Below are 27,308 nucleotides of genomic sequence, written 5' to 3'. Positions count from 1 at the left end.
ATCCAGCGTAGGCCTCGTAGACGGTTGTTGACGCAGGAGAGAAACTGAGTCTAAATTGATCAGTTCACCGTCAGTGAGATTTATACCTGATCGTATTTAGCAAATATAGGAAGAATACACAGACGTCAAAAATGGTGCACTCTTCTTACTGGAATCTATTTAGTCAGGAAAACATCGCACTAGATAGAATACAAACTGTCGTACCTTGTACATTCAGGTTAAAAAGTTTCCATTTTGGCACACCTTCTCTACTATATAAACATTGAGTCGTTTTTAACCAAGAATGTGGGCTATTTTTTCGTAGCACCATTAGTGTAGAAGGTTTTTAAGCGAACGATTGTGACAACTGATTTTTTACATCCTTCCTTCGATTGAAACTAAATGAACGTTCACTGAGGGAGTTCTGCAAAGACCGGAACAGATGACAAAAAGATTTGGCGACGTAAGATCCGCACTATGGAGCGGACACAGTAGAAGCGTCAATCCAAATCTTTTTCATCTTAGCCAAGTAGTTAAAGATGTATGTAAGCTGACAATGTCATAATGGAAGACGGCGCCTTTTCTGTTCACTAATCTCGGCCAATTTTTTAACGCACTGTTATAGTCTCGTTGTTTGTTGACAGCAGAGATCTAAATCCGTAACGCACGATTTCGTTTTACCCCCTTTAAACCCTTTTTTAACTCAGTCTGTGCTATGCCACATATTACGGAGTACATTTTTCTATTCTTTTTTATTCGCACATTTTTATCGTATATGATACGGTTTTAATCATCCCCTTGAAAAATGGGTCGGTTTCACAGATAGAAACACGATCGAGTCGTTGATCTTTGGCGTCAATTTATGCGCCACCCAAACATCGAACCTCCTTTTGTAGCCAGCTTTCCTGAAATGATCCAAAAGTTGGTTCTTTGGCGATGTCGTGGTTTTGCATGTGTGGGTTCCGCTCTACCTTTGCTACAGTTTGATCAACTGTTCCCGCAAATAGCCGATCCCTATGAGGAGCACCTTTCATACGAATTTTCCAGATCAAAAACGACAGAAGTACTCTTGCGCTATTGCTTCGAATCACTCATATTAGTAGTAAGTCGCGCAATTTTTCTAGGGGCCTAGGCAGTGTTTGTGCCTTCATCGTGATTAAACTGAAAAATTTAACGAATTTTGAAGAAATTCCACCTATCATTAAGACGCTTTATCTTCAGTCTAAATGAAGGCATTCTAATAATTTACGCACGTCTACTATTGTCATCGCGCAGTAAGACGTAATGATGCCAGTAACACGACTTCATAGTATCTGAGATCTTAAAGCCACCTAGTTAGCATAACTATCAGTACTTTTTTTGACAATCTAACATTAAATAAAACCAACTTATGCATTCACTTAGAACGTACGGATAAAGAAAACTGAACGATTTGATTACCTGGAACTTGTCAGAGAAGCTTATCAATAACTTCTGAAGAGCGTAGTCGTAGGATTAGTCGAAAAAAGACACTTTGGTAACCAAAATCGGTTTACAACACGAAACTCTTTCAAATCAAAGACGTACATAAAAACAGAGAATGAAGTTCACGGTAGTTATTTGGTTGAGAACATTGCGTAAGTAGTTATAAAGCACTGATAACTTGGACCCATATATAAAAAAAAAAAAAAAAGAAGAAAGTCTGTGCTGTGTTTGTTGTTATTGCTAATTCAGCCATCACTTTTCTTCCAAGTTATTGTACTGTTCTGATAGACATGGCCCTCTCTGCTGAATATCACCATGGTCATTGCCATTAACAGATCATTGACACATTGTTAGGAACAAGAGTTACACTAAGAATCATCGCGAAATGAAACGGCCGACAAACCAACAGCGTAGTAATTCGTTACACTCTTAATCTATCAATCAATGCGATAGCGATCGATCGTAAACACAATGTTATTATCTAAATATAGTAAATTAAAAAAATTAAATTTCACTCGAAGCCGCTGGACGCCTGTCGGACAGACAACGCATTGTGAGTAATTCGATGATACGTTATTCCATCGCAAATTGAAGTAAAAATTGTCATAGTTTGCTAAAGGAAAAGCTGATCGTTTTACTATTTGTCTCAACACGACGTAGACATACATCCACAAGCGACTGGCAAACGTCCAGCAAGCGCCAAGGGACACGAAACTTCGTTTGCGACTCCCAAGTGTCATACTTCTACTTGAAAAAAACCTTGCAATATGCACCGTAAGTGCGCATCGATAGTATAAATATCAACTTAGTATTCGGTTCGATAGAAATTATTATACCTTCCTAAATCAACACCTAAAAACGTTATACGAAGGAGCCCGTCTTTCGTTCTGCATTCAAGTGCTAAATCCTCACAGCCTTAAGATACCATGTGTGCTCTAGAGTTTTTTCTACGAGCGGTCGACATTAAATATAGAAGTCAGAAGTGTTCCACCAGATTCGCGCGCGGAACCTCGTTAGCAAGCAACGAAAAATGATTTAGGCAATAATCGTATGATACACATGATGCTCATAAAAGCCAACTAGCACTTTTACCGAATACGAACCTAGATACCTCACTGGGCGTATGGCTTCATCTCTACTCAGTGAGTATATGTGCGCGATACATAATAACAACGCACATTTGGAACGCTTCTGAGCCATGATCTTATTCATGCACAGAATATGTCACGATCCAGTCACCTTACGAGAATCGAATATATGATATCGAAGGACGACGCTTAATGGATGAGCCTTCAACCACGACTGAGCTCTGTTATTGCCAGCAAATAGTACAATAGTGCACAGGGAGCACAACCCCCGTTTGTTGGGGCGATAGTCTACATTATGGGGTATTACTGCTCCGTCAAGGCCAAAACGATCTGACTTTTCGACAAAACGATCGTCGTGCTTTTGCTGAATACTCGCGTGATTCTGTTGAGATCGATCCACACAACTGGGCGATGACCCAGCTAAGCCCGGTACTATTTCGAGGTCAAATATTATTGTAGAGGGGCTCAACAAGGGAAATAGTGTGGATTGTGAACGTTGAAACTACAGAGGGGGAGAGCTACAACTGCGGCGACACTGTATGGCTGAAGGGGTTGACGGAATAGTGAAATAAAATCCTATCATACACTCCAACGATCCGATTTGTCAGCTGGCCTCACAATAAGAGATAATTGCAATTTGTATTGCAGGAACAGTCCCGAAACCTAGCAACGATTAGATAAAAGAGCGTATGCTTTTTCTTTAGGCATGTACACCAATGATGGGGGATCCGGATCCGCAATTTAACAGGCACAGACAGCCAACAATGTGATTTTATTGTCCGCAAACAAGGAACGATAATTAGCGGTGATTGGTTGATATGTGCCAAATATCGATTGTTTTTATCAAGTAGAAACCGATCTTGAAAATAACTATAATCACTGAACACAAAGTCGTTGTTTATAGGAGGTGATAGCTGAATTGCATTTAAACTAACATGCATATATAAACATAGCGCACTCCAGTTATTCATATAGCTTATATATTTATTTCATCATGTATAATAAAAGAACACTGGAACCCTAATAACAAATGACACATCTTGGCCGGAACGCCGCGACCCCGTTTGGCGCGATGATCTTCAGATTTTACTATTATATGAGTTGGGAAAGTTGGAGGTGCTATAGTCAAAAATAGCTATTGCTTTGTTTCTTTAGCCTTATTTATAACATTAGCTACATATAGAATGATGTACTTGTTTGGCTATTAGATGAGAATCCTGTATTTGACATATATTTCATATTTCGTGTCCTAATTGTTAACGTTATTAATACAAACCACAGAAACAAAGAATTTTTATCCTTATAGCCATCTAGATTGTGCAATTTACCGTGAAGAACGTAAGAAGAAGAAGAACGTGGCCTCTTTTGTAGTTGTATTTTAATTAATGCTCAAATTCATGTTGAAGTTATTCTTTATTGAGCTATGCCATCTTAGTCGTAACTATGGATACAGGCTCGAGTAGCCACCAATCAACGTTGGCTATCTATATATATATATATCGTATAACGGAAAGGCAACTGTAACTCAGGCTAATTGAGTCTAACTAAAAGAGCAATCATAATTATAGTAAACAGCCTAACATAACAACAAGAAAGGCTCTATTTTTTTTCTTTCTCTGCCCTATCAGGCTACCAGTTGGCTACCGTAATGCAGAAGCGTCCGACTCGCTCGCTTGGTCACCCGCCACATCAGTCGCACGATGGATGTGAACTGCGACAACAATGACGACTACCGCCGTAATTGAAACGTGGAGACCCAACCCAGTTGGGTTGTTGGCTTGGGCGGCGGCAGCAGCAGACAAAGGTAGCTCCTACAGTTAGTTGGTTCGACGCCCGCTTTTCACCGCTAAACCTTATAGAAGGTTAACAACGCATAGCGAAGCCTGATACAATTATATTATAGACATATGTAGAGTTCTACACGGTGTTACTACTGCTCTAGGTAAGGCGTCTGCGAGAGCCTGCGTAGGGTCCGCGTTATGTACGCGGGGTACGACCCCTTTATTGTGCCTAGTACTAATACTATCTCCCGGTTCTACATTAAGACGCTCTATCCCCTTTCGTCATTATTATTATTATTGCCATCACTGACGAGTTAGCTTGTCGTTCTCCGACTGCTCGGCTTTGGTGGGCTGTGGGGCACCCACGCTAGAACGAAGAAGCAAAGCACACTGACACGCCAATGTGAAAGAGTGAAGTTCTAAAGAAGGTAGTCTGAGCCCTGCACTTAATTAAAGCAGCGACTAGTTCCATGCATGACGTCGGAAGCGAATAGATGAAAAAGACCAGAGAATTAGATTATACATAATCAAAGTTGACTGGATTTCCTCAAAGAAATACAATAACGAAGTATTCTTCTCAAACGAAGACGAAGAACGATTTTCGAGAGTTGACAACTTTAGTGGGACTCAAAGCACTTGGAGCTACTGTAAAGATATGTTCATGTTCTATTGCATTTTGATGCCTCATTCGTGGTCGGATCCGATAAACGGACAAAACATTAACTTGCGAGATGTTGCTCAATGAGTGCTATGGCTGAGGTGGAGTCGATGTCAGCCTCAGCCGACCATTGTGTTACTTCGTATTGTCAGACACTTGATCAGTGATCAGGAGTAAAAGGAAGATGGAACGAAACCTTGACAAAGGAATGGAACATAGAAGAATACACCATTCCGGTTTTGCTACGCGACATAGGCCATGACTTCCGGTAACGCGCTATACGATTGCAAGCTAGCGGAAAAAGTTGAAACTATTCAAAAGTAATTTAACACGCAAATCATCATATTATTCATACGGCAGTCATTATGAATTGGCAATAATATACTGATTATAATTTTCGTAAAATAAATGCTTGCCTGTTTTGATGAAATTTTTTCATGTACTATTGTTGTTTTCCATACGGTTGTTGGAGAAATTAAGCATATTGCTGTCTGCCTGCCTGCCTGCCTGCCTGCATTGAAACGTTTTTGCTTTGGAAAGTGAACTAGTCTTAACAATGAGTGGCGAGTGTTCTTGTCTTTGGCGTCTAGGACCCTAATGCCGTCAACGGCAAATGAAACTACACAAAGAAGGATCAGTTCGGCTGCTTTTTCCGATAGGTCGATGATTAGTTTGGCGTCACAACGTTAGTTATTTCTCGTTCGTCGTTTTGGATTTTTTGTCGTCTCACTTGTCTTCGGCGTAAATATGAAACCTCATGAGAACGGAAAATATCACGGACCATGGGAGTCCAGACGATAAACATCAACTTTTCAGTGAGTAGAACAAGATTTACTTATATATAGTTTATTTGAAGCTTTATAGCTTGGCAGCGTTGTCTTCGTTACTGGAAGCCAACCTATTATCTAGCTGAATTTTTCCCGTACAAAAGATAATTAGCTGGTATTCACAAGCCATTAATTGACCTTTTCGTAGAGAAATTCAATACATGCTTGTATCGGCTTTACAAATCATCCAGTACGATGACTCCATCCAGTACGAAATAACTGAGGAGAAATGTTTTTAATTAAAAATTGCTCCACAAGCTTAGAGTTGACCTGTAGAAATTACATGTATTGTGTGACGGTTTTATTGGCCCGGCGTTTAACGCTTAAGAATCTTTTGGCATATACACATAGACTGGATTTGGATGATGATTCGAAATTCACTCATGAATCGCTCACGGGTACTGCCAAGTAAAAACGGTGACGTACTTTTAGTAAAAGTTACGTCCTGTATGATTGCCTGGAACCAGGTTGCGCTCATAATCTGATATCTATGGGAAACCTTGGGGGGAAACCTTAGGTTGCCTTGTTACTCACATCCGGATAAGATTAAGAATCAGTCTGAATGAACGTATAAGCAATACCCCTCTCGTGGATACTCTCGCATACTGGATTTAACATATCGCTCTAACCACTCGTGCCCTGCTGGATGGCACCTAATAAAGATTCAACCATGACCTGCAACGGATACCATGGTCAGAAACTACGGCAGCTGTGTCCAGGACCCATATCTGTGTCCCCAGGATAAAACTTAAAGGACCACCCTGGTGATTTCTAATTACTTCTTCTCCAATTGCTGCTGCGATCATTGCCGTAACTGTCGCCGGTGCTAGTGCTAATTACAACACAATGACGTTTATACGTAACTATTTTTATCGAACCGTAGTTTTTCACGTATTTGGTAGTGAAACACGCTAGTAGAGACATAGTCAAAAATGACAGTAACATCGTTGCTCATCAGGGACAGCTTCAGCCTGTACGAACAGTTGACACAATCGTACATAAAATTTTTACGTTTGGGTGATAAATACATGACAAAGCGCGGAGACAAGACAATACCGATCCATAGTACGAATATACCGGCGACAGTGGACCGTTATCCCGAACCAAGATCTGCAGACGTATTTGATACGTGTTGATCGACGAGCTAAAGCTTCATGTTAACGAACACTTGTCTTTGTGGAAGAATTGTCGAATGACAAATTTCCCATGTGTCACTGAGATGCTTTGCCAGTTGTTCCAGCGTTTTAAGTATTAGGGTTGTGCCCATCTGATGATGTTAAATCGAGGATCAAAAGGGTTGACTTGAGAAATAGTCTGCAAACTCTACTTAGAGCTGAACTTTTGAACAGTCGCTGTACAACAGAACGCGAAGACAAGATGACGCAGACCCATTAACCATACGGCCATATAACGATCGTTTGATGCCCCGCGTATTTTTTCTACGTTTAGTTGCTTTGATAATGTCTATATAACTTCTATGTATTCGGAGTTGTTTTGCTAGTTACCTTATCGATTCAACGTTCGCTTAATTTTATCGTCAGTAATGGATTGCAACAGGCATAAATCGGAGTCTGTGAGCATCTAACAGATGGATTAGTGAAATTCGGTTGAATTTTAAATAAAGCTTAATTGAATATTTCTACAGATGTGCTCATATGATCTTCATCAGATAGTAGTACATGTTCGCTTCATCGCCATTTCCAAATTTGCCAGGTTTCGAATGATAGGTTAGTTGATGTAACGTTCATTGTTCTAGCAGCTCATGAGAGTCTCCCAGCTGATGAGCATGGGTACGTTTGCACTTCTCCTTTATTTTCCGACGGTTTGATGAAGTGATCAGTGACCAGTTCGAGTGCCAGTTGCAAGCCTTGAATATCAGTAGTGCGGATCGGGATTGTATGTGCCGATATTGAGGGTTATTTCAGATCGCCAAATATCGTCCCAATAGACTGTCCACGGGGATCAATCCCCTTCCGTCAATATGAGCCATCAGATTATACATCCAGAGTAAATGCAACGGCAGTTAGTACTATCAGAATTACTGCGTTGATATTGTGATAAATTTCCTCTAGGCTATATGAATGCAAAGTCTTCCGTGGTATCAGATGGCGTACTTCTATCGGGGAGCAGCGTATATACACACACCAATGTGCAACCGTTTTCTACAATTGATTTAGATAAAAGTTTCATTTCAGATCATTTGACAGGCAGTTAAGCTGTGCAAAAATACAGAGTAACATTACCATACAGTTTCTACGATATTCACCTACGCAGCTTAATTATAATTCGTAATAGATTAAATGTGAGGGGCTGTACCACGAATCGATGACACTCAAATAAAAAAAAGCTTTAATTTCCATTAGCATCGTCATGACGTAATCGATACTACAAATTCGATAACGATCAATTACCAGATGAAAAGTCTAGCAGAAGTGGGAGCGGCGCAACCAGCCGCTTCGAATCAGGTATTTCTCATGCTTACCACTGACAGTGTATCTCACTGTAGGTCCTATAACACTATTCTGCCTACGTAATCAGAGTTACAACGTATCAACGTCAGTAAAACTTAAAAGCCTAGTATGTAGTGACCGCGCTAAAACAAGTATTGATCGCAGAATCAGCAGAGAAGCTCACGCTCGATCATAATTACGCACCACCAAAATTACATTACTATTTCCGTGCTATCATCGAGCAGTAATTATGGCCATGTATTATTTTAGCCAGCTTGTAGGCTGGCTATACCATGCTAATATAGAATACCACGCCAACGAGGAGCCCAATGCTGGAATGAGAAAATGTCACGCGGTTGAAACACCGTGATCAGCCCAGAGAGGGGACTTAATGTGCTATTCCCAATAAATAGCCTTCTTCGCACGATGGATTGGCTGGGTTTGCAGCAGACCCTACAGAGATAACAGGGAAAGAGGTGATAGCGTAAGGGCATTGCTCCCGTCGGATCGACCGACCGACCGATTGACGTATGAACAAACAGACGCAGGGAATTTTTAAACGACAGGCTGCTGAGCATAAGCAGCGGAACTCGCACCGCCAGCAGAAAACGGCAACGCCAGAACTACGAGAAGCAGGCGACACTGACGGCAACAGAAACGGACAAATCACTGTAGTTGGAGGTCGACCAAAGCCTAGACGCTGTAAATATAATCAGTATTATTACTGTTGCGTAAGTACCAGTTGTGTTTAATGCGCCTAGTCGATACGAATCATTTGAATCCTGGTGTCTATTATACCAGAATCGTAACAACCGATACCCCCGTAATCAGCATCGAGCATGGGGTTATGATTTCACTATGGTAGTACTGGTACTAGCAGCAATAGAGAAAAGCATGAGTATCTTGGCAGAGGTCAGTCACACAGCAACGTACGCATCCAACACAACGGGATTTAATGAACGAACAAAACTACTATAGAACGGTTGATCATCAACAACTGACCGTTTAAAAGAGACCAGAAAAGTGCGTTCATTATTCGACCTTAGCTGCTATTTCCGCAGGAACGGCATAAACTAGCTCGTTAAATACGATGTATACATGTTTTTATGGGTTAGTCTCTGAAGAAATGCGGAGAAATGCACAATACTATGGTAAAGTCCGTGACAGCTAGCAGCAGCAAGATCATTGTCATTATAAGTAATAGGACGATTAGCGAGATGTAGAAAAAAATTCTCAGTCCTGTTCCTTTTTAAATCGCACCCCGCTTCTGAGCAAACGATTTAACTGATTCATGCCATAATCATAATAATAAAATCATCCAGACCGATGGAATAGCGGACAGAATGTATTAAAAAGACGGCAGTCGGATGGGCTAAAACGCGCGACGACAACACCAACTGCTCGAAATTTGCTAGACGACAATGAAGCAATAGGTAGAAGGTGACTTCTATTGTTGTTGTTGGAAAGCTTTGTTGTAACAAAGTGACAGAAAATGTTGAGACAGACACGCAGAGTCATAAACACATCTTGTTTCGTGCTGGGAGTCAGCCGTCTGATGGAGTGCCGAAGGGCAATATCGGACATAAATCTCAAAACATACAGTTTCGCAAGTTGGTACCGCCTTACAAACAATAGATTGGCTAATTAGTACACGAGATAATGATTACTAATCTTACATTATTACTTTGGCTAAAAACATATCAGCTCACTAATATGATACTATGGTGATTGCTGGTGGTAAAATGATGGCTTATGAAAAAGATATGTGAAAGGTCCACATTTGAATCCGGCCTTAGACAATTTTTGACCCTTTAATAAAATAAATGCAATAGGAGGAACTTGACGTAACACTGATCACGTTTGACCTTGATGTGTTAATAATATGGGCGCTCCTTTTGTTTCCAAGATGGCCGAAGAACCTGTGACGTACGCTTAACTGCCGACATACGGAGACTCTACCCCTACGACAGCCTCGTTAAGGTCACAAACACTCATGGGCTTCACATTAAAGACTCCAGCGATAGAGGCAAGTCTACGATGACCTGGTAAGTTTTCAATGAAACCACGAATAAATCTAGTGAGTGTTTGAACGAATTTCAGAAACCGTGTCAATTATTAGCAAAAATCAGATTGACAGCATGTAAAACTTGTTCGAATGCGTCTAAGGAGACATTTTTAATTACAAAGTAGCAAAATCATCGAACGGATACGCAAATGTACAGAAAAAAAGGCACCAAGGTTCAGCTAAAAATGAATATCTTGGTAACTATTTGGCAACATTACCATTGACAGTACATATATTCTCGAATAGGTATTGCTACCTGTGGCATCTATGAAACGTGTTTGTTTCGAGCCATAAAGCTAAAGACAACAGACATATGTGACCACTCAAGTGTTAGGACTGCGTCCTTACGTGTGTATAGGATACACTGTAGGATACAAATGGCTAAACTGCAACGGGTCTTCTCAGTCGGTGATGGGGCTGATGCCCCCTGGAAGACACAAGCACAGTTGTTCACTAAAAACATGGAACGGCAAGAGGGTAATCAAACGTATGTCAGGACGAACAAGTGAAGAGGAGTTATCGTGACATTTCGTTGACATAAGCTAATTATGAATTTCAATTAGATAAAAAAAGATAAAAGGCACGAGTGAAATGGTAAATGCGCAGATAAAGTTCAAAAAAAAAGACTAATTCAAACACATGTTTGCCTCTCTAATTATGTAAATTTTTATTATAATTGCCGTTAAGTGAGCCAAAGCCGAATACCGGCTCGGTATCTCGGCACATATCAGGATATGTAAGGTATCCGTGTATGCAGCCAAGCTACACTACCGCAGAACCTCATATAATAAAAATAACATAATAACATGCACTCCAAATGCTTTGGATATAGATCTGTGCAAAAAATTATTTCGAGTAGAAAAGTTCTACGTTTTAGATGAATAATCTGGGGATTCGGTTTCGAACAAGTTGTTTTCAATGACCAATAGCCATGATCTTTAATTTATATTATTTAGTAGGTATTATGCCTACTAAATAATATAAATTCTGCCTAGATGTCATTATGACATAGACAATCAATGTATAGATATTTAGCAAATAATGATAAAACTCCGAATTCTAGTACGTTTTATTATTGTTTCAAAGTAAAAAGGTAAAAAGTTTCAAAGTAAAAATAAAAAATTATTGCTCGCTTAAATTTTGTTTGGAAAATGCTGTTTTGTTTGGGTCAGATTAAAATTTATTAAAACAGTGAATATCTTTCTCGAACAGATGAACTTTCTCGGTTAGTGCGCAATGCGCTAAATTTATCATTTTCTCATAATCTATACTAGTTATGTTTTGTAGGTAAAAACTGTTACTGTTTATACACTTGGCCTTCGCAAATTCTTAAAGTGGATTTTTGAATAGGCCATATAAGAACCTTTCTAACGCGATTTTTTTTCTTACAAAAGTATACATAGATCGTATGCTCCTATTACGCTTTGCTGAACCCAGAAATCGAACGTAACAACTCGCGCGAGTCAGACGCACCCGCTTAATATCTTAAACGTGCCGCCCCAGATAACTTCTGCATTTTCCGGCCATATGCTAATCTGTTATCAAAAAAATGAAGGAAAAAAACTTCAGATATATTTCCGAAACTACTTCATTCCGCCAAGTTAAACAATATCGAAATATGTACGACGTTTTCTGTGTATCCAACGATTGTTCAACGACGGACATTTGTGTAGTTCATATTGTAGAACTAGAATTTTTATGTATAAGTAAAAACCTCCTTTGGTTACTAAAAATGGCTATATGCATATATATATATATATATATATATATGTGGCCGGGACGTAATTAGGTCGGTTTGCTATGGATTTCCAAATCGTCAAAGATCACAATGCTGTACTACAATTACTTTTAACAGACAACTCACTCCTTTATTTTCAACGTTAATTTATCATTGCGCAATCGAAAGCTGGCAATTGAAGCAGGTTATTGTCCCATAGAAAAATGCAATAAGATTAAATTTTAACTATTTGAATGCAATTTATGTTACTTAGGTTATTGTTAGGTGATTTCCTTTCTGTCAAAGCATTTCTCTGCTTGTGCGTCGAACGTTTCTGATTTTTTTCCGAAGATTTTTCCGTCCCTAGGAAGTTTCGCTCGTGGCCAGCCTCTATTTACACTTTTACTTCCCAGTCGCATCTGACCGAATCGTGAGACGGAGTGAAAGTCATCGTATCAACGTATTGCAACGACCATCCGAAGTTAGAAAACTCGGTAAATTCTCCAAATAAAGTCGACGCGCGTGTATATGAAAGAAAATGTTTGTGTGCGCTAAGTCTGAACCGGTTAAGAGCAGCGACTAGCGAGCATTTGGCGAACCCTGAAGAGGCTCACACAAATAAGAAATAATACCCTCGTTATATTTTACTATTTATAGCAGTTGATTGATAACACTTGCAAAGTATTCTATTTTTTTATAGAATGGGTCGTGCGAGTAATGCCCAGAGTATTACGCCTGTCTAACCCGATTAACTATGAAATTTCTATCCTTCACAACGCAAATCAAATCAAAAGGATACTATAACACTTGAACAGTAGTTAGTACACTGTAGACTTAGCTGAAATGGTTCGGATACTTCATATATGAACAATAAAATAATGTATCTATGAATGAAAACTTGATATGTAGTATGTGGCTTGATTAAACAGAACACAGAAAACCGCCTTAGGGAATAATCTGCCGCTTAGGGTATTTTGGAAATGCATTTAGCAACAATGCTGGCCAGCGTTGCGCCGCTGGGCTGGACTGAGCTGGGCAGGACTGGACTGGGCTGGGCAGAGCAGCCGAGCATCATTTAACCCTGTTTACACTACCTATACGTATCACTTGCAGTGATCTGGATATTGAGCTCTATTGCAGAGTGCGTGGAACATCTTACAAACATGAATATACGGGTGCGACCAAAAGATATATGATAAGGAAGCGGCTGTCTAAAAGCGATGGTGCGGCCGAAAGCTATCTGTATCAGCAGGCTTGATACTAAACGCACTTTTTTCCTTGAAGTGGTACATTCAACTGGTCAACCATCAACGTCCTCCGTTCTCACATCCTCTGAGGGTCTTCGTTATATTTTCCGCCTTTGTAGATTCTATGAATCCCATCATACGTAAAGTGTCTCTTACTCAACGACGGGACACGAAAGGTTGGATTGGGAGAACATCTGGAGCATTCTGATGAAGATTCGTCAATCCAAACACTCGAAATTGCTGCAATACAGTACACAATAACGTATGCCGAATTTATGCTGTCATAAGCATAAGAAATACCGCGCCATCAATGACAAGCAGAATCGAAAGGTACGTCCACATATTCGAGCAATGCTTTGTGAACAACATCTCGTTAGCAACTTCAATACTACAAACGAACTCAACATCGTCTAACCGCAACAGTACCCTTCGTAGTAATTTGAATTGTCATTGGAAAACAATACAAGTTTCACGCACGGCAGCGATACCCCAATATTTCTATCAGCTTCAACACGACTAACCAAAAGAGTAATAATGAAAAATAATAACTGTACCTATGTAGAGTTGACGCACACCTGTTGAGTCGTGACGAAATTTGACAATCTATAGAGCTCACGCCCTTGTTGACATCGTGGTGCGTATCCGGTGCGAGCGAGTGTTCGAGTCAAGTTGCCTAACAGTCGTAACGAGAGCAAACAAACGAAGGTAGTAAAAGGCAACACCCAAATGTTCCCGTACAGCGCGATAGATCCTTGTTGAATTCGTTGTGTGTTTGGAACAACACCAGTTTTAACAGGATAAACCAAGAGCACGGATATGGAGCAAAGCGGATTTTCGGCATCAACCGGTAGCATTCACTAGTGTGATTCGTCCAGACGAAGGAGCGGCCAGCACCCTAACAGCCGCCTCACTAGAGTTGAGCAATAATAGTGACACCAGCTTCAGCAGGAGCACCAACGACAACGATGGGCGACGTCATACAGAAAGAGTACTAGCAGGCAACTATACCACTACGATCGTTACCGCTTCTGGTGCTGATTCGATTCAATGCGATTTTACGCCACGCAGATCCACTCCACCTTGGCACAAAGCATTAGCAGCTATAGTCCAGTGACAACGAACAAACCAGCCCCGAATGCGACACAGCGCTCAACACAATGTGGCCGCACGGACGACTCACAACGTAACGTAACACACAACAACGATAAGAGCGATCGGGGAGCCGGTGGCGGCAGTGGCGGCGGCTCTAGCAATGAAAACAGCAGCTGCATAGACGCACAGGTGATGCCGCTACTGTTGCTCTTACCATCGAAGGGGAGCTAGTACGGCACAGTTCACTCTACGCTAAGGCGAATGCTTGTGGATGAACGGTAAATGAGTAGCGATCGAGACCAACCGAGAACCGAGGACCGCCGACCAACGAAAAGCGCCGCTGCGCCAGTAATAGCACAGCGCCAACGTTTTGTTGATGATGTCCCGCGACGATGACGACGACGAAGACAACGAAAAACGCCCTCGATTCGCTTTCTTTCTTTCCCCTTGGTTTCGCTAGGAAGGGCACGATGAGGTTGGCAAGCTACTGCCACTACAGCTATAGAAAGAAGCAGCAGCGGAAAGTTTTTCTGTAACGTTCAAAGTGTAGGGTAGGGCGGCGGTCGATGCTCGGCACTAATGGTCACGGCCCCTGACGTGTCGAAGCGCCGCCTATTGACGGGTTGGCAGTGGAGGGTAACGCGCGCCAAATTTGAACGGACGTCAAAATCAAGTGGACTCCTAAGATTGGCGGACTTTCTCGGCAGATTGAGAAGGCAAAGCATCTACTAGTGAAGCAGAAACATTTGACAAGTCATATGCAAGTTCAGGCATGTTGGTCTGAAGCGAAGTAGAGTGCGGCCAAGGAAAAATGTTTACCTTTCGACCAAATACAGCGAGACTCAAACAACTGTAGCTTTGTTCCCTTAGCCATAGTATTTAGTACCTGAGTCGCTCATATAGAGCAAAGTAGCCTGTACTTGCCGTTTCTTTCTGGAAGAACCTGGTAAAGTAAAAACAGCCTATGGTTTTTACAGTATATAATGTAATACTTATTAGGTACTTATCTCAAAACTTTCTGGTATTTAGAGCACTGTTTTTAAAACCTCAGGGGCTCTTGTTATTTATTCTTGAGGCACACAGTTAGCTGGATCCCGGGATAGAGTGCTGTTTGAGCTCCGTAACGTGTGCAGGTTATCCAAGGCATTTCCTGGCCTAGCTTACAAAGCGTTCCACAACTCGCACATAAATATTTGTCCCGGTAATTAAACGGCGCACGAAAAAACTAGTAAGTATTTCACCACGAATGGACCAAGTCAGATACTATAAATATTCAGAAATACAAATACCAACAAAATTAATAACAATTTTATTTTCCTACTAAAACTTCTCAGCATTAGGATACCAGTCAAAAGCCATCTAAAGGTTCGTTATGTAAACCTTTTTAAAGATTTCAAAGAGCTAACCTTTGCTATATCTAATTCTTTTCATTTTTCTTCAGTTTTCAAATATCTTCAAAGTATTCAACATGTTCTCCTCACGTTGACATCTTAGAGCGGCTTATACGGAACATTACAGTAAAAGTTCATAACCATTGTAACTTACCTTTTTGGATGTTTGAAACTCTCGTTGTGCAATGATGGAAACTCTTTTCAGGCGAAATTTGTGCTGACAGATCTTACTATCCTTGTTCAAAATGCAGCTGAAGATGGAGTGCCAGTCGAGAATACGTTTTATTAAACGATAATAACTGTTCTATATGAAGCTATAAGCCAACAACTTGAATTAATTTCGCTCTCTAGACTAGGACAACGTGAAGGCAACCTGTGCGAAGACAGCTATCACGAGCATTGGGTGTACATAATAAAACTAAGCCTAGTTGTAGTAAATCTTACAATACCAAAAAGCGAACTGATGTTTTTCCGTTCTACATCGAAATTGTAGTCCACAGATAGACTATAGAAATGCTAAATACATATGATTTTATCTAATCAATGAAAGGTGGAACATGAATGATGGGTCTCAATCGTATCGAGCCGTCTACTTAGAATAAGAAGCGTTCGGTATTCTGCAAATTTTAGGCCTGTTGGCCCTATTTTATTTCAAATTGCTTAAAAAGAGAAATTCAAGAAGAAAAACCTTCAACTGCACCATAACTATTAAAAACCTATTCTATCAGCAGTAGCTGAGCAACAAACCTAACAGGTAAGCGTGAATGTGACGACTTCGCTGAGGACATGGGTAAATTTGCATAAACGAAAAAGCTTATTAGAACTTCATCTTCGTTCATTTTGATTCTACCTAGCTGAAAGTACAAGAACACAGCGAATGATTGCCAATGTTTTATTGATTGAAATTCAGGTTGTAATATTAGGTAAATTTTTATCTACGACTGTTATGCCAATTATCATTGCGTCTTCCTTACTCGTAAATACGTTAGCAAACTGATAGCCGTGACTATATCATGAGAGTTTATATTGCTTTAATAATTTTTGTTTTTCCCTGTCCAATATAATTTTTACGTTCAAAACGTGATAAATCCATGGACAATTTCAACTTTTTTTTTTTTACCAAATTCCAAGTATGCGGGCTATCGACTTTACGATTTGCTCATGAGCCGATTATTCGTCACTCTCTCACGAGAAGTATCGTCATTAGACATGTCATTATCGTGCAGAACATGAGTCGGTTCCAAACTGTGCAAAAGCTAGCAGCTAAACATGAAATAATATGATTATAACTGTATCGTCTTCTTCACATGCAAGAAGAGGCGGATAAGTTTTCGCGCTAGTAGTTCTTGTCCGGTCGCCATTGTGGTCGGACTCCTGAAGACAAGGTACTGCACTCACTCGGGGTATCTTCATCTGCGTTTGAGATCAGGCAAGCTGAGATCATCACTGGGTCTACCTAATGGCGCGGCACATTTGTTGTGTCATAGTCGATCCATAGTTATGACGTTATCATCATATACATAGACTCATAATAGCATAATGGTGCAACTATTAAAAATGGATAATCGGTAATAATAATAATGGCAGTGTTGATTCAACGGTTAACAGTAAGTACAAAAGGTGTATTTCATGAAACCTGACGCAAGAACTTTACGCCACCTAAAAACAATGGTGATCAATGAGCAAAAAGTACAAATGAATCCATTCTAATTGTCACCGTCATCAGTTTGTTATTATCGATTGTCATTTTTACGAACCAATGGAGCACTTATACACAGCCTAATGCATTGTACACTATTATGAACAAATATACAATAGACTGACGATCTAGGATTTACAGATGTTCACAGGATTCCTTAAGTTTACGCAAGATTCGATATAAGGTTGATAACTGGCGGAAATTGTTTCATATACACGTAATGGTACTATGTTTGCGTACTAGTTAATCATTATATTGTGGCATATGGGGATGAGGCGAGGCTCGCAGGCTGAAGATACGAGTACAGTTTGGGCGTGTAGAGCTCCAGATTTTCAATAACAATTTAAATTTATGCCCTAGAAAACACTTCAATACATAGTGGTCACTGTGACTGTTTCCCTGCATTGCATAGCGCTCCAATCTCAGTGTTAGTTGAGTGGAAACGCTATAACGACAAACGCATATGCATTCAGCCGGCGACGTACCTCCTCTAACGTATACGGCTAATAGAGACAATAAGACAAAACAAAGGGGTTATACTATAGCGGAAGAAATTCTAGTTTTTTTTACTCGTTTCACGGGTCAGTTATTCAAATCCTGAGCCGTGATCTTCTTTGAAAGGTGTTAGCTCGGCATCGCTCTGAGCAAATGCTGTTGCGTTCACTAGTGAGTCTTCTTCTAAGTTACGAAACTCTGCCTTGACGTAGGGCCCGAAAAAGCTTGCTAGAGAGAATGGAACTGGGCTCCCTCTCATTGAAGAGGTGGCACCGTCAGATGCTACCCTCTTCTGCTCGACGCTTTCTGGAGCCCTGGCCGAATGCTAGAAGAAGGTTTGAGTAAGCAGTGGTGTGCATGGTCCCTGTTGAAAATTGATGTTAAATCCCCGTCCATTAAATGCTTTGTCCGATTTGAACAAAATCATCAGCGGTCCGGCGTTCTTCACTGTAATGGATTGGCTTTCGCGGCTCCCCGAGGCTTGATTGAAGGCGCCCCCGCAGAAGCGGTCTAAACCAGGTATGGCGAGGTAATCCCCAGTGCATTTGGATGCGCCAACGTTTGCCACCGCCTGAAAGTCCAATGTTTTGCCGTCCGACGTAGCAATGCCGAACGCTGGCACCTTCATGCTCGGTTCACGGACTGCCTTCAAAGTTGCTTCAGGTGCTCCATACGGTGTTGTATCGTTGGAATCTGGCGTCAATTCGACATCGTCTGGCTCTGTACGCACCGAGTACGTGACGGAGCACATATCACGTTCCCGTCGGAAGCAGATGGCGTAGTCAGCCCCGTTGAGATAACCTAGTCGGGTCTCGTTCCGTTGATTGAAGTTGAAGCTGCGAACGTGTCCGGTGATTCCGGTTTGGTACTGCAGACAACCTAGTGGAGCGCGATGCTGTGAAGCACATGGAATCATGGTTACTTTAATACGCCAGTCCCGAACGTAGTTCTCGATTCCGGTGATCATTTGCAGTTCTACTGGACTCTGCATTGTGTCCACATTGATATACATATGTTGTCCAGTATTTTCACCACAGATAACTGGAAGCCTGTGGTTAGCGTTGCCTCCCGTCACTACAAACATATCGTCGATACAGTCGCCTTCACGCGGCCCAAGAATGTCAAATTTAATAAGGTCGAGCCTAATTTGACAAATATCTGGATCGAAGGCAATTTTCAGGGGACACACGTTGGCTTTATCTTCACCACTGGGGAAGGTGGGCGGCACGAAGTACGACACATTGTGATGCATCGTTTCTCGGCACGTATATGTCATGCGACAGCATCTACCGTACCCATCAGCGCACTCTTCACGAGGCATACCTTTCAACTCCAAACATTCGGATTCGGTGTAGCAAGTTCCCGCAAATCCAGTCTCAGCCGTACATTCATCATTGGAGAAGCGTACCACTTGCAGAAAAGGAAATGGTCGTACTAGAGAGGAAGTCGATTCACGTCCGGCACGGTACGTCTTAATGGACTTCAAAGATGGTAACGTACTCGTGTCCGAATTGATAGATGAAAAGGTCTCCGTTACTGAGGTGGCAATGACGGCTGCCGCATGTCCAGCCGGAGACGCCGAACAGGCAGCAACCACCAAAAGGATTCCGATTACAAAAAGCATATTTCTATTTTTTTTTGTTTTGCTTTTTGGCCAATCTATTTCTTGCTGTTGGCCAAGTCGTCACTTCACCACTAGAGGTACACTCACGCTGTTTTGCACGTGCTTTTCCATAACACGTAAGATAAAACACGTACTTCGTGGGGTTTGACTAGTTGGCCTCACATTATTGTAATGTCCAGGGGATGCTGGCCTGCGAAGTGCTGGCTTGCATCCCGACGCTCTTGAAGCTGAGTCCGCGCCACAGCAGACGAGGCTGAAATCCCCGACAAACTGGACTGGACTGTCCGCTTCGCTGCCTTACTCACTGGGCACCACTCACACAGTGAACAGCGGGACAGAAGAGCAACCTAGCCGTAGCAATCTGATCTCTGCCTACCAGCAGCAGTGGCGAGGGGTCCTGCTGATCCGTCTGGTCGAGGTCTCGTCTATCTGTCTGGCAGGCAGTCTGGCTAGACAGCCGAGAGGTGCCTCAAGGGTTCGTCACCGCAGCCACCCGCGATCCGTCGGTTCGGCGACGACTGCGTTATGTAAATTGGACATAAACATTTTCTATAAAAACTCTGATCAATTCCACATATACAAATGCATGTATTTTTTAGTGAATTGTATTAGAATATTGTTTCCATTGTGTCCGATGAATGCATAAAATCTCCGAAGCGTATGTAAACTAAGCAATATAAGCAGAGCTCTATATTAAGGTAGACGCGAGTTTAACACTCCCAGTCCCAAGCACACTTTATTCTAGAAACCAGTCTAAGTCAACTTACAGTTAGTGCAATATATGCCAAAATTTTTTGTGTAGTACACCCTTTCGCTAAGCGCTATCGTAGGATTTAAAGTTAAAGGTTTTGTGTAATCAAAGGTGTCTATAAAAGCTAGGTAAAAGAAAACAATATAAGGGAATTATCGACCATGGACCATATGAAAGGTCGAGTCTTCTGGGTAAGAATACCTCTCAATCCTTGGCTTTTGCAGACAACTGGCTGATTACCATTTGCTGTCAATATCCTCACCATCATTTTGACAACGCCTTGCCTATCGACCGTCGTACGCTAAAACAGCTGTTCTCCCCTGACTGGTTCCTCCGTTTCCTGAGCCTACGATCCGGGTTGTCTACAAGAACCACCGTCGGGCATCAACCCTGGTTATCCCCGTAACTTTCCTCACGTTAGCCGTAGACACGTTCTCACAATTCGCCTTATCCGCGACCCACACCATTTGCTTCTAATAACAGCCGGTCTAGTAGACTATTGCCGCTGCTCAAGCAGTCCACTTCTGTACCATCTATCTTTCTGTATACTGACAGTCGTTTCTGTACCCCCACCTCTCCGTTCCCCGGTCGTTGTCGGATAGTCGGTAGAGATGGCTTCGTTCCAGTCTGTTCTATCGTTGATCCTTACTTTTCGATTTACTACAACCACGAGTGAGGTATCCCAGTCAGCAGCGCCAAACTTAGTAACCAACAACAGCCTCTGCCTCAGTCTAACCTAACCCAATCTAGCATGACCAGACCCATGCGTTTGCATATTGTTGCTCGCTTGTTCACCGCACCGAACCCTCATTCCTCTCCTTTTCAGGCAGACAGCGGCCAGACGCCGACGGGTAGGGGGTTTATCCCCTTCTAGCCGAAAGAGCAGAAATGCCGCAGACAACGCAAACATCGAAGCAACCACCTAGAGAAGTTTAACTGCATCTTGTCGCTTCTCAGGACGAACCATACAAGAAGAAACAACGGGCGAAAGAACGTTGAAATAGACTAAGCCGGACGAAACTAACCACGACGAAGCATGTTGCCGTAGATACTGATACCGTGCGCTGCCTACGCAGATTCATGGGCCAGGCTAGCGGCAGGACGCGAGAGTCCCATTGACGGCGAGACGTGGATGCGCACATAGCGTCGGATCTAGAATCGGGTAGGCAACGCAATGTCATTTAAGAGTATGCGCAACCGGGGAAGTAGAAACTGAACGCTGTGTTGGTTTAGAGTATGGTTCAGAAATGTAAAAAGACCGATGGTTAGTTTCACGAAAGAAAGCCTTGGCAAAGCACTGCCACTGTCGTAAACAAAACTAGAGTTACTTATATAAAAATATCAAGTTAGAATTAAGTTGATCAATAATTGGCACAGATATAACTGCTGAAAACCGGGCGGGATTGGTTGCATCAACGCAGACTGCGTTCATTTATTTGTCGCAAACACTGAAAAATGAAACGCGACATAAAGTACTAAGAAACTGAGTGACACAAGATTGTGCACTTTAAAAGGACCTAAAAAGGCCTATGCATTTAGCTTGCTCAAGTGACCATTTATTTCTTACCACAACATATGCCTTCTGGAGGATTAAGTGCTCATTTTTATACCATTCTATCGATTTTCTAAAAACAACGTAATAAAGGTGATAAGAAACTGCCATGGGGCTTGAGTAGAGGTTGTAGCAGATTAAAGTAGAAGTTCGACATTTTTGAATTAACCGCGTATTTCAATGCCCCTAAACACGAGGCCGGCTTATTAAGGAAGCAATCTGCGGGCCTATGCTCTAGCTTGGTGCCATTCCAAGCCACAAAACGTAAACAGTTACTTCATACTTCTGTCGATGTTTCATGATGAGGTAGGTTCCAAAAGTTTAATTGCCGAAACCTCTTGCAGTCGTTTCAGGACATCTTGGCAACCTACAACTGGGAAGTACTACGAAGTGAGTTGTAAAACGAACGATCAGTATATATTTCGGAGCCTCTTCCCTGATCAAGAAGATATGTCACCGTTGATTCTTGATATAAATACTACCTGAAAATGCGTTAAACGTACTTTGCAAACAAGCCAACTTAATGTCTCCAAATGGCCGCACAATTTGCATTGACATTTCTGGAAAAATGCCAGATTTGCTCAGATAGATAATTCGAATAATGCTTATATCTCTCACGTGATCCTTACTAACGCTTTCCCCTCAGAGGCAAAAAGGCGATACAGACTAGGTATTTTGCGCATGGATTACCTGACCCCGCTCAGACAGGCCGCTCGAACAAGACTTTGTGCTGACGAGATAAGGTTAGGTACATTTAGTACGAAGTGGGGACAAATAAGGTCGAACAACGAGGTCAATATTGCGTGAGGCCTTTGAACTTTAAAAAGCAATGTTTTAGGTGCTCTCAGAACCTTTAATCATCAGCCGTTTCGTGATCATCTAGTAGAATCGGTTCACCGTTTCCTGAAAGACTGCTAAACAGGTTGCGTGAGAAGGGAAGACTTTTCGTCCATGTTACCTTAATACTGCTCTGACATATTTGATATTATAGCTTCCACCACTTCTATGAAATAAGATATACAAAACAGACGTAAAAGTAGTCTCAAGATAAAAAAACGAAAATGAAACTACAGTTACACGTTTTAGTCATAGAAGCAGAGTTGTCAAGATTCTGCCGGATACTCTGTACAGCGTCGGAGGCCTTTTAACTAAAAGAATACGTTGGGTTCATTCAAAAGCTTCAGGCAAAGAGTTAGCTGAATTGAATTGAATTGAATTGAATTTTCGCATCACGATTGCAGAGAAAGATGTTTCGTTGAAGAGCTCCACTAAGCTTCTGGGTATTTTAATTCGCTGCCTATGGTGTTCATCAGCTTTTTCCGAGAAGCTTGACGGATGAATACGATGTGTGTGGAGCTCTCCGATATACCATTCACAAGCCTGTCACCTTATCAACTTTTCTGTGCCGAAAACGCCGACTTTGTCTAATGTAAAAGCTATTTTCATTACTGAGTAATAATAAATTAAACGCCGAGAGCACTGGTGTAAAATAAAGGACATCAATTTTAAACTAACTATGATATTATTGAGTATTTTCAGGAACATCATTATTCGCCCAAAGAACAAACATCGTTCATTCGATAAATGATACTCCCTGAGTCCGGACATAACCCTTTATAGGACTGAGAAAGTTGTTTGTTGCAATATGGTTTTTATCTGCTTCATTTTAAAAAGATAACATCTATGTTAGTCGTTGAACACTGTTCAAGAAGCGTTGAATAGAGTATAATGGTGCGTTTCTATATTTTTATTGGGAGTGGAAAGGTCGCCGTGAAGGCAAATGTGGTCAGCTAGGGGGTAAGAGACAAGCCGTGTTTACTACTAATGAAATTTGACGGTGTGTCCTTAGGTCTTAGATTTGCATCCTAACGCGTAAGAGATCTAATTACGTATATGATGATGATGATGATAGGAAAAAAATTCTTGGTTTTTCTGTTGTGTATTACATTGTACAAAAGCCGAATTACTACTTTAGTTGAGAAATCTTTTCTAACAAATCACATTTACGATAATGCTGAAGTTAGGAATATACATGTTCAATGAACTGAAACAGATTCAAGTGAAACTTCCCTCGGTCATTATGCTTACTTTTTCTAACTATGTTAAACGCTCGGGGGAACAACGGTTGGAAATCTATCATGTCCGGGAATATGGAGTGTATCCCGTTATGAGTTTGTATTAATCCGAGTAAGTGAATTTTTGATGAAACGCAAAATAGCACGACTCTGTCATCGCGTTCAACGAAGCGACGAAAGTATGACACAACTGTGCTACATGGTGTATTTAGACCCTACAGATCATCAATAATGGAGTAACCTCTAGATTGACCGTTGTATTCGATCGATCTTTATTTTAGCCGTATAACCTTCAACAAACCATACCATGGGTCGATGTTCGAAGAACTGGCTCTAAGTAAACGTTGAACTATTGAGAGACGCACTGCATCGACAGTGAAAACCAAAGTCAAATGTCGCGAAGAATATCTGCTCTCAAGATGGCTCATTCATGACAAGCGCAACGGTTACGTTCCGGTCAGAATTGCAGATGTAGGAGAGACTCGATGCCTGCTTCTTCTTCAGACTACTTCAACTGGTCCTGCCTTCGCACTACCGATCTCGATAAACATTCTAAACAAATACAGCTTTAACTTACAGTAGAAAACAAAAAAAAACAGCCTATCTAGCTGATGCGTTTGGTCTATTGTAAGTACGGATAATAGTGAATTTTTAGAATTATGGAGTCAACTAAAAGGGATACAATATTGCCATATGGTAGTATGGCAATATTTTATGTTATTGTAACGTTACGTCTGTATTCTTACGTTAATATAACAAACACATATACACATTTGCCTTTAATGTGCTCCCCTACCGAATTGTACACGTCATTTGCCGAGCCAGTTCAATAATTATGTATTTTTTCTAAGCGGGGCTCGGGTGCTAGAATCACCTAATGTAAATCATAAAGAGATAAAAGCAACATAGCAATCGCACTTTAGAGATGCAGCTTTCACACTATCGTTATCAGTTAAAAGTGACTGTCGATTTGTATGTCCTATATTTTGTTAGGTCTATATATATAGTCACGCTAATACTGCTATAAAATTGCAACCTTCAGCCTACAGTACGGGAAAATTCCATAGTTCAAGTTTCTATTTTGCCGTAAGAAGTTATAATATTACGTAGATATTCGAAACGTCTGCTTCTGTTCAGTACAGCCATTGAGTTGGAACTGAGACGTATTTTCATAAGGGAACACAGGGAAAACGGTGCCACTCAATAGTATGGGCGATAACAGCATACACTAGCCACTGAAATGGCAGTCATCGCATGTAGTTGAAAAATATGATAAGAACAAATTTTTTTTGTAAACATTTTTTTGAGAAAAAAAGATTTCATATGTTGTCACAGGTTTTTTAAAGTTTTACACAATTTCTTATCTTACCAAATGTTGGAATTGTCCAGTTTAAGCTGACAGTATTAAGTTTATAGCGCAAAGAAAGAGCTTTAGATTATATACACCATTAGGGTATTAAGTGGGCATTGGTAAAAGAATCAAGCAGTGTGTACAAAAGGCCGAACCTGCTGAACAACAAATCAGTTAATCACAACTATTTGTGTCCGTTCAGGCCAATAGTGTCTCAAGTGCTGAAAGAAGGCACAATTGCAGTTTTGGTGCTAGCAATACTTAGCTGTCCTTCTGCACGCTATAACCCAGTCAGTGGGCAGAACGCCTGGCCTAGAAAAGGCAAATAGTAGAGTACAACTATAATCACATTATAGGACCAATTCTTCATGCTAAATTATGTTTGTTATTTAGAGCGATTTAAACGTAATAGTAGAACCACTTCGAATTTCAAGCATTGCCAATATGTTGTTATTATCCAGGGATCACCTCGTCACGACGTTAAATAGTAAATCCATCTATTCTACAATGCAATTATATAAATGTCATTGGCTGTATGTATATTCAGATAACCGTAAAAGCTCTAATAGATATATGTGTTACCTTATTATAGATTATATAGATAGATAGATAGATAGATAATCAAGAAACAATACAGCAGTGAAGAAAAAAACGAAGATAATAGGGACAAGCTGTTCTCCTACGGACTTACCCAATTATCTGAGTCGAGTTCATATATATCTATATATATAAATAGAGAGAGAGAGCTGGGTTACTTATTGAAGGTTCCGAATGTGCATCCACCCAGCCAGAGCAAGGCTTTTTCTTTAGGCCGCTACTGAAATCCGTTAGTGTTTTAGCCAGGACATGAAGCGACAGGTCATAGAGCAGGTATATTTACGTAGATGGTGCAAAATTCAAATCAAATTAAATATACTGTGCAAATGTACTATACTGGATGCGCGATAAAGGAGAGTGTTAGCCTGATACCAGTGTGTTCAATAAAAAGACCTTCATACACACAATATCATTACAAACAGTAATTTGTACTTAATTTATTGGAAGTAAGTCTGAAAAACACTATTAAAATCTAGCGAGAAGCTCCTCATTACTAAAAATAGGAATAAATCGCAGCTAGCAAGGGCCAATTTTATTTCAGTTCATAAGTAAGCAATCTGCTAATTTCTTTCTGAATCTTAAATTCGATATGGAAGCTATAAAACCCCACATTGCACAATATGATCGACCACTGGGAGTTTTGGGGAACCGACAAACGCCTCGTTCCAACGCGGGATTACAATGCCTAGCTAATAACTGAAACATTTTATGCTAAATGACGGTCAGTTCCACAAAGCGTGTTAGCCATACAGCGAATGGTATGGATCGGAAGGGTCGCATAGGCTTGCTTTTCGCAGAGACCCATTTACATGTGCGTGAAAAAGACCGTGACCGAGGCTGATAGGTAGCGACACGAAGTTAGTATGAGACATTCCTATAGTTCATTTGTAAGCGCACCTTTATGTGCATAACATTAGAATCCAAATTTCTGAGTGGCATATTTCTCCTTTTCTGTAAGATGTCACGGTTTTTACCGCATCTATTTAGGTAAAGTCTAAAAGGCGTGTGTTCGGTCAGAAAAGCAACACATTCACTCCGTCACAGTGTATATATACACGTATATGTATTTAGTACAAATGAATAACTTAGATATTCATCGTAACACACACACAACAACAGCTGGAAACACTCTGCCTGACTAACGACCGAAACAAAACAATCGTGGTATTTTCTTACGAGTATGAAAACTCTGACTGGCAGTAAAACAAGGGGTTCTTTTTACTCAGTAGTATATAAGCTCGGACTGCGTAGGACGTCATTAGTAGACACGTTTTATTAGTATATTAATAGACAGGTCGCTATTTATTACGCCTATTTATAGATACTGATCATCGCGGCACGACGTGGTTGCCCTTCCACGAATTTTCGGCAAAATGAAAGACGAAAATACGGACTATTAAATAGT

General features: G+C 41.0%; 2 protein-coding genes and 3 long non-coding RNA genes across 8 annotated transcripts in view; 3 read left to right on the top strand and 2 right to left on the bottom strand.

Moving 5' to 3' along the window:
* LOC111249049 (uncharacterized) overlaps positions 1 to 11,390 on the top strand; it is a 45,531-nt gene extending 34,141 nt beyond the window's left edge. The window contains exons 6-7 of the long non-coding RNA XR_002672765.2: positions 4,160 to 5,785; positions 10,154 to 11,390. This is a non-coding gene — a long non-coding RNA (uncharacterized LOC111249049). The remainder of the gene's footprint in view (positions 1 to 4,159; positions 5,786 to 10,153) is intronic.
* M6 (neuronal membrane glycoprotein M6) overlaps positions 1 to 14,689 on the bottom strand; it is a 47,826-nt gene extending 33,137 nt beyond the window's left edge. Inside the window, exons 1-2 of one of the 4 annotated variants that reach the window (XM_022800924.2) lie at positions 13,831 to 14,689; positions 13,300 to 13,516 (exon numbers count right to left, since the gene is read on the bottom strand). The gene's annotated coding sequence lies outside the window, so the exon portion shown is untranslated. The remainder of the gene's footprint in view (positions 1 to 13,299; positions 13,517 to 13,830) is intronic. The other 3 variants (XM_022800743.2, XM_022800835.2, XM_086991956.1) reach the window with 3 other exon arrangements.
* Positions 14,690 to 14,942: 253 nt separating this feature from the next.
* On the top strand, positions 14,943 to 16,214 carry LOC147758890 (uncharacterized). Its single transcript, XR_015329623.1, has 2 exons — positions 14,943 to 15,596; positions 15,965 to 16,214. It is a non-coding gene; the product is annotated as an uncharacterized LOC147758890 (long non-coding RNA).
* Positions 16,215 to 16,637: 423 nt separating this feature from the next.
* LOC111251025 (uncharacterized) lies at positions 16,638 to 19,909 on the bottom strand. The gene has a single exon (XM_022807178.2). It carries the CDS (start codon positions 19,575 to 19,577, stop codon positions 18,279 to 18,281), a length of 1,299 nt encoding a protein of 432 aa, XP_022662913.1. The 5' UTR covers positions 19,578 to 19,909; the 3' UTR covers positions 16,638 to 18,278.
* A 1,068-nt stretch (positions 19,910 to 20,977) lies between these two features.
* Positions 20,978 to 23,372, top strand: LOC147758889 (uncharacterized). The gene is made up of 3 exons (XR_015329626.1): positions 20,978 to 21,490; positions 22,225 to 22,270; positions 23,122 to 23,372. It is a non-coding gene; the product is annotated as an uncharacterized LOC147758889 (long non-coding RNA).
* The last annotated feature ends 3,936 nt before the right edge of the window (positions 23,373 to 27,308 follow it).

This window comes from Varroa destructor, unplaced genomic scaffold (genome assembly GCF_002443255.2).
Source record: "Varroa destructor unplaced genomic scaffold, Vdes_3.0 BEIS01000001.1, whole genome shotgun sequence".
Lineage (NCBI taxonomy): Eukaryota > Metazoa > Arthropoda > Arachnida > Mesostigmata > Varroidae > Varroa > Varroa destructor.
The sequence above is the reverse complement of the archived record's forward strand: the minus strand, read 5'-3'. Positions and strand labels throughout refer to the sequence as shown.